Raw genomic sequence first — 8,679 nt, 5'->3', positions numbered from 1 at the left:
GTTTGTCATTTCTCAGATCACAAATGCAGACATGGTTTTATGTTTGAGCGGCGCGATACGCAACACAACGCGTAAAAAGACAGTATAAGTCATTATAATCAGTAATTATGTCCCCACTGGATGCAACAAATGCCTCGTTTGTAATGGGTTTTAATGTTTTTGTCTCGTCGCGCCGGGACACTGCATCACAGTATGGTAGGGGCATAACGTTTCCGTCACACGCTTGAGATATTCAGCCAATCACAACTCACTGGATAGCTGGCCAATCAGAGCACACCTCGCTTTTCAGACCGATGAGCTTTGTAAAAATCGACGCGTTTCAGAAAGGCGGGGCATAGAGGAGAAACAATAATGTACAGTATGTGGAAAATAACATGTTTTTTGAACCTTAAACAGCATAAACACTTTGCATTACACCAAATACACAAAATAATGTTCTTTTTAGCAACATCATATGACCCCTTTAATTCTTCACTGGCCTGATATGGTCCAATGAGACATTCTTCATCACGTAAGAGAAGGTACCGTCCAGCTCAGCTCAATCACTGAGAACCTGCTACACACTTTGTGCGACGTATTAAATGCAACACAGATTGCACCAGAACCACAGCTCCTCTGAATAGTTATGTGCATAATGTGCTTGTGCACATCTTTCTTAAAGAAACAGTACTCCCAACATGGAAAATGTGTTATTTATGCATCCTTGTGTCGTTTTAAACATGTATGCTGTTGTTCTGTATGGATGCACAAAAGGAGACATTTGGAGAATGTTTACACAGCCTGTCGCCGATATATCGGTATCGGCGAACATGCCGCCGATATGAATTTTTTTTTTACAGAACATATAATGCAGATAAAATGCTTGAAATGGTGTAATTACTTAGTTTGTCCAGCAGAGCGCGCTCCATTGTTTGCTACTGGCGCGTGGATAGCTCCCAGGGTTCGGGAGTTACGGGGGGTTAAATTCGCGGTCCGGCGCCGACCGATCTAGCGATCCCGGGGGGCTACCGACGCGCGGAGGGTGGCGTTCGAGAGGGCTCCTTGAGCTGAAGGGATCCCCCGAATTTGGTGGAGATCCACCGGCACGTTCGCGAGATAGTGACACCAGTCAACACTTTCCCTTCAGTAAGGAGGTTTCTTGTTCAGGCAGTATTCAAGCGTCGTCTTATTCGACCGTAAGTGCCCTGCGAAGTGGACTTCACATGAAATTCCGCCATGATTCCAGTTCCAAGGGAACGTACACGTAACATTCAAAGGGCATTAAAGTGCGCGAGACGTGAATTTATATTGTATTTATTTACAGAGGTAGGGGAGAGCGGGGCACAAAGTAATACTTTTTGACTTTCTCAGTTTGTGTAAATCCACATGGGGTTCAGAATATATATATATTTATCCACTGTAATATTACACTTGTCTAGTACAAATATGTCGCTTTGTTTCATAATTACAGTGTATACGTTTTTCTTTATTTACCCTCAAAAAATGGAAGTGAAATGTGACAACATGCCCCGTAGGTGGAACACATTGTAACATCTGAGAGGCACGTTGTAACTTGACCATATGACAGCTTAAAATCTTATCTGATCGAATGAAAAAAATATACAAGACAAACTAATATATTTTGTTAATATATATATATAAAAAATATTTTTTGTTCAAATAAAATAATGGTGTTTTTTAAGAATTAAAAATAATCTGATTTTGGAGTTTGACAATGAACACATTGCAACCATGCTTGGGACAGCCCACATAAACGAGCAAAAATGCTTTACATGTCTTGAAATAATAATTTCTAAACATTTTAGAAACATTTTAAACAGGTCTTTATTCACCCGTTTCTCGTTGTTTCTCATTAAAATGAATTAAAGTAAATAGTGTATTAATGTTTAGAAATTATTATTTCAAAAAACTATCAGAAAAATAGTCTGTACAACTTGTACACTGTATTTCAATTCTCTTTGTGGTCATAAGACAGATTTGTGTGAGAAAAAAAAAGATTTAAATTTAAGGGTGTCAATGACGCCAAACTAGTCTAAAGCCGTTTTTTTTTTAATCATTCATATACTATTATAGTTTTGGTTAATGCTTTGAATTAGATTTGATTTTTATATTTTAAATTTTTTCTTTTTAGTTTAAGTTTTAGCCATTTTGTTGTGTTTTTATAAGTTTTATTATTATTATTTTTTTTAAATATCTTTCCTTTATTTGTTTTAGTATATTTAATTTTACTTTAGTACTTCAAGTTAAACTAAAAATGTTGCCTTGGCAACTAGCTGAAATACATTAAAAAAATATTTTATTTCAGTTAACGTTTATTTTATTCTAATAAAAGTTTTTTTTAATGGTTTTAGATTTGGTTAACTATAATAACCCTATCTTAAGGTCTCATATTTGAATCTGAACCTGACATTTATGATCTCTGTTAGAGAGGAAGATTATCACAGAAAAACCAATGTGTTTCATTCACGTTTCTTACACAAAGCTATCATATGACTTCAAAAGACTTGAAATATGGCATGCGTATTTTTATAAACGTGGCCTATGTTTATGTTCTTTTTGTCCTTTTAAGAGCTCATATGACACATTTGGCCACTATAATCTATCACATTATACAAGACAAAAACAGCATAAGAAGTTTGGAACGACATGAGGGTGACTAAATAACATCAGAATTATTTAATGGGTGACTTATTCCTTTAAGATAAGCAGATAAATGAAAAACAAACGCCGTCACAGATCACTGAGCAATTCTTAGACCAGCAGATGGACTGAATCAGATTTAAAGTATCCTTTAGATGCAAGAATGGTGCGAATTTAGACCGGACAACCTGCCTTTCTTTAGTCTCTGGGCAAATGTTTTGAGTGAACAGTGTTTCTACTTTGCGTTTCCAGCACTGACATATGGGCAGCTTTCACCAGGAGATGTAATCTAAAAAAGCCGGCCTCGTGATCCCTCTAACAGGATAAAAGCAGCCTTTAGGACCCCAACAACAAGTGCTATATAATCATTAAATGTTTGATTTAGAAACAAGCCTAGAATGCCATATTAATATTATGCACACATGGGAACAAAGAAGGAAAACATTAGGGATCTGGAAGTATGAGAAAAGATGACTGGTACAATCCCTCCCTTCGGGGATTAAGCTTTGCACACAAGAGTGTGGTGTCTTGTTTTTGTGGCATTAGCACATGATAAATTTGACTGAAATGAAAGCTTTAGACATGAGAAACGAGCGAGAGAGAGGGAGGAGTGGGATAAAGGCAGACTTCCACGTCAGTGACTCATCTTTTTGCCTCCGAACCGCTTCATCCCACGAGAATCATTTTAAGTACAGGGGAGCACTTACATTTGGCCGTGAGTTTGTATCCTCCCAGAGGTGGCAGATGCCCCTCCACAGCGTCGAAGCCTGAAGAAACCAACACCACGTCTGGAGCGAACTCATTCGCAATTGGCATCACCACCGTCCTTGAAAAAGACAAAAACAAGAGCACATGAGTTCCTGAAAGAATAGTTCAGCCAAAAATGAAAGTTCCGTCATTGTTTATTCACCATCAGTTTTTCCAATCCTTTATTATTTACTTGGGTGGAGATATTTATAGGTAGTTCTTCCAAATATGGGCACTTTTGTCCCTCTGGACATGGAAAATAAAGCCTCTTAAAACAAACTTTTCACATTTTCACTAGTTTATTATTTCTAGTAACAGTGGATGCATGCATCACAGGAGACATTTTTTATGAAAAATTACAATTTCCATCATAGTGTCCACCATAACACATTATGTATTGTGTTTAACAGAATTCTATGAAATGGCATTTTGAACAAACCTTTGCTATACTGAAAAAACTTAGTGGAGGATTTACTTTGAAACAATTTACATTCAGAAGTTGCTAGTAAATGTCACAAATAATTACAAAGAAATGGCATTTGAATTGAATTGAACATTGAATTAAATAAGACATTTTCAAGTAGAAAGACTGAAATGGCATTTTCTTGTAAAATGTATTCCAGTAATCATCGCTTCATTTACAACAAAAAAAATTTTTTTATGGAGTGTAAGGCTAATTTTACAATTGTCTTCTAAATGCACACAAACGTTTCAAACTTCTTGCATAATTTGACAAAATTACAGCTTGACTTTGGAAATTGCACAAAATCTTCTGTTCACAAGCATCTCATTCATATTTTCATGTGCGCAAATTGCCAGAAATCATTTTCACACACAAAGTATTAAAATGGTTTTAAAACATTCACTCTTTGTTTAGATTAGTTTTAAACATGCAAAACATATTTTTATTAGGGATTTTCAAGGTGTAAGATTCAAAGTCTACGTGTGTCTATAAAATAAAGGACAATGAGCAAAAATAAATTAAGAATGGTATGGCATAAAATTTCCAAGACTAATTTTTTTTTAAACACAACCTTCATATTACAAAATGAAAGTGCTGAAATCTGCTATTTTTAATAAAAGTTAATCCCTGGGACATAAAAGTAAAAAAAACAAAACAAAATACAACAACAATAAAACTGAATGTTCTAGCTCTTTTCCCCCATACAATAAAAGTGAATGTGACCAAGACATTTAAAGCATGATTATCAATGACTGATGACTTAATTTTCAGTTAAAGATATTATATGACTTAAAATGACTTTAAAAATAGGGTAGAAGTCGTATGGACTACATTTATGATGCCTTTATGGTATTTTCATTGGTCCTGGTAGTACCTGGTTACTATTTACTGACATTGTACCGACAAAGAGAGCGGAGTGAACATTTTGCAAATAGTCTTATTTTGTGTTTCACAACAGAAAAAAAAAAAAAGTAATATGGGTTTGGAATGACTTAAGGCTGATGAAATTATGACAATTTAAATTTTTGTGTGAACAATCCCTTAAAACATTCATGGCAAACAACCCAAAGAGGATGAAGCAGTGCTATTCTATGTTAAATATAGTCCAAACTACCCAAAAACACCAGTTGCCATCATGGGAAGAGCAAAAACATTAAAATTCCAACTAGATTCAGCATGATTCATGGGACGAGTGCGGATTTAACGGCCCATTCTGTGGTAAAGTCGTGATTCCTAAACCAAGATTGTCTGCTGCACAGACAGCCATTGAACTCGCTGGCCTGGAGCTCAGCAGAGGTTATATGACAACATGACTGGGGTGTGTTCAAGGCATGAAAACTATCCCAGCCGTTCTGTCTGTAAGACGCATACGCACGCACGCACGCACGCACATACATACATACATATACATAGGCACACTGCCTCCAATGCAGTTTGTCTTGGCAATGCCGATCGGACTTTGTAAGGGTCATCAAAGCTTGCATCGGAAGAAGACGACACGCACATTGATAAGGTGGAGGATATTCTGTCTTTGAGTTTATGACTGCGGCCAGGCCCTGCATTCCTTCTGGGCTCACAGCTGTGAGGCTATATTAAGACGGCAGATTTCTCTTTCTGAACTGCAGCTGGAGAAACTGGAAATTTGCACAGACAGCCATTGAACTCGCTGGCCTGGAGCTCAGCAGAGGTTATATGACAACATGACTGGGGTGTGTTCAAGGCATGAAAACTATCCCAGCCGTTCTGTCTGTAAGACGCGTACGCACGCACGCACATACATACATACATACATATACATATGCACACTGCCTCCAATGCAGTTTGTCTTGGCAATGCCGATCGGACTTTGTAAGGGTCATCAAAGCTTGCATCGGAAGAAGACGACACGCACATTGATAAGGTGGAGGATATTCTGTCTTTGAGTTTATGACTGCGGCCAGGCCCTGCATTCCTTCTGGGCTCACAGCTGTGAGGCTATATTAAGACGGCAGATTTCTCTTTCTGAACTGCAGCTGGAGAAACTGGAAATATAACTGGGCTTGGTGGGGTGGGAGGCTTGGTGCACTTTGCTCCAGTGTAGGTGTAGTTGACGTTACAGCCTTGATTTGTGTAACGTTTCATTTCAATGGCCGAGATCCGTTAATAAAGATCCCCTGCAGTAGAAGTTTATGGTGAGGGGGAGAGTGGGGTAAGAGGTGTCACCCACCCTAAACTAACAGACTGTGTCATGTGACCATGTACGGTGTTTAGAAAACTGCCTGTAATTAAGAGATGCACATGAGAAAAGTCATTATGCTAAGAATAAGTTTTGCATATCAAAGTAAATTTTCTACATGGCAAATTTGTGTCAAAGCAAATATGTATTTCTTTTTGCCTTTTTTATATTTTTAAAAAATATTTATGTAGAGAAAAAAATATCAAATACTATATAATTCTATATATAGAAATAAAAATACACACACACACACGTTTTATTTTCTCACAACACAAATAAATTACATATTATCAAACTATATATTTTATTTATATAGTTAAATTATAGATTATAATATTATAAAATATATTTACAATATTTACATTAATATTTAATTACAACATATATGTGTGTGTTTTATTTTCTCACTACACAAATTACATATTATTGTTATTAAAATTTATATTTTATTTATATAGTTAAATTATAGATTATGAATTATAATATTGTTATAAAATACATTTAAAACACACACATATATATATATATATATTAGATAATATGTGCATTGCTTATGATTATCCCTGAGTACTTCGCTACATTCAAATATTCTGAATGTTAAAATTTTCCAGGCTGTTTTAAGAAAACATGCATAATGATCAGCAAAATAAGGCTTTTGAATGGAACTGTACATTAGTAAACTTTTTTTTAATTCCCCTGACGTGACACAGCTTACCCTTATTGGACATGGTGATGATTCATGCATGCTCCTCGCAGGGAGGAGTTCTGGCCCTTTTGCACGCAGCTATTTTGCATTGAATTAACTGTGGTGCCCAGTTGCACAATATACTTCAGCTCTGTTTGGATGTGGTTGGTACTTCACTGGCCTCTGGAATATGGCACTTGTCCACTTGCCGCAGGCGGGCAAAAGGCCCAGCTCCTATTTTCCATCCTAAAGTACCTAACCTCACCTCAATCCCTCCCTACGCCCCACACCGAGCCCAGCTGACTGCACTGCCCGACTTACTGGAGGTCTAAAGGCTTCAGAGAGGATGACAGTGGGCTTTGAGAGTCAAACAGGGTTCGCATCACAGAAAAGCAGTTGAAATGTCATCACACGGCCGCAGTACATGCAGTGTTTTCAGTGCTGTCTGGGTAAGCGCGGTGGAGTCTGTGTGGGCAGCTGGTGAAAACAAGCTTGCCTGATACTATTTTGACAGTCAACAGTGCCTCGTGCTAGTACATACCCGAGACATTTAAAACAGTGGTTGAAAATAAACTTGCAGGATCAAATAAAAAAAAAGGTGTGTTAGGTTACGCATGCAACGATATTAAAATTCTGTCTGATATATCAGGCCAAAAGTAATAATTATTTTAATGTTTTGGCCGAACTGTCAGTATTAAAATTTGACTATTTTGTATAAATAAACTGAAAACAAAACTAAAATCAATCAATTTAAATGCTACAATTGAATTTAGACCTCACAATGTTATAATGTACAGTATAAAAAAAGTTAGCAAATTTTGCATTTGGCTAAAAATGACTTTTAACAACATTATTAAAGTATTAGAATAAAGCAAATAAATAAAATAAAGATGAACTGTAAGTGAGGGTTTAATGATGTCAAACTGAATCAAAATAACTATAATATATATTTTGTGTCAAAGTAAATATTTCTTTCTTTTTGCTTTTTTTTTATATATTTTTTTTATTTAGAGAAAAAAACAACAACAATATAATCCTACATAGAGAAATAAAAATACACACAGATATATATATATATATATATATATATATATATATATATATATATATATAGGAAAAAAAATTAACTTAAATGATTTTAGCAAATGGCTGCAATATAACAAAGAGTGAAAAATTTAAGGGGGTCTGAATACTTTCCGTACCCACTGTATATATATACACATACAGTCATGGCCAAAAATATCGGCACCCTTGGTAAATATGATCAAAGGCGGCTGTGAAAATTAATCTGCAATGTTAATCCTTTTGATCTTTTATTTAAAAAAAATTCACATACATCTAACCTTTCATTGGATAATAAGAATTTAAAATGGGGGGAAATACCATTATGAAATAAATGTTTTTCTCTAATACACATTGGACACAATTAACGGCACCCTTTTATTCAATGTTTTTTGAAAACTCTATTTGCCAGTTTAACAGCTCTAAATTTTCTCCTATAATGCCTGATGAGGTTAGAGAGCACCTGACAAGAGATCAGAGACAATTCCTTCATCCAGAATCTCTCCAGAACCTTCAGATTCCCAGCTCCATGATGGTGCTTCTCCTCTTCAGTTCACCTCACTCATTTTCTATAGGGTTCAGGTCAGGGAACTGGAATGGCCATAGCAGAAGCTTGGTTTTGTGCCCAGTGACCCATTTCTGTCTTGTTTTTAAGGTTTGTTTTTGGATTATTGTCCGGTTGGAAGATCCAAACATGGCCCATTATAAGATTTCTAACAGTCAGTCACTTTTTGATTTTTTATCTATTGGTATTTGATAGAATCAAAGATGCCATGTATCTAAACGAGATTCAGCAGAAATATAGGCCCACAACATTAAAAATACAGCAGTATATTTCATTGTACACATGGGGTACTTTTTATCCCT

The 8,679-nt window shown here is 35.9% G+C and overlaps 1 protein-coding gene across 1 annotated transcript in view; it reads right to left on the bottom strand.

Moving 5' to 3' along the window:
• The window catches only part of LOC107560613 (histone deacetylase 4-like), a 138,392-nt gene that overhangs the window by 26,408 nt on the left and 103,305 nt on the right, over positions 1-8,679 (bottom strand). Inside the window, exon 21 of the mRNA XM_016244843.1 lies at positions 3,348-3,466. Coding sequence (XP_016100329.1) covers positions 3,348-3,466 — 119 coding nt within the window. The remainder of the gene's footprint in view (positions 1-3,347; positions 3,467-8,679) is intronic.

Source organism: Sinocyclocheilus grahami, unplaced genomic scaffold (genome assembly GCF_001515645.1).
Source record: "Sinocyclocheilus grahami isolate Dianchi unplaced genomic scaffold, SAMN03320097.WGS_v1.1 scaffold735.1, whole genome shotgun sequence".
In the NCBI taxonomy this organism is placed as follows: domain Eukaryota; kingdom Metazoa; phylum Chordata; class Actinopteri; order Cypriniformes; family Cyprinidae; genus Sinocyclocheilus; species Sinocyclocheilus grahami.
Note: the sequence above shows the minus strand (reverse complement) of the source record. Positions and strands in the feature narration are given on the sequence as shown.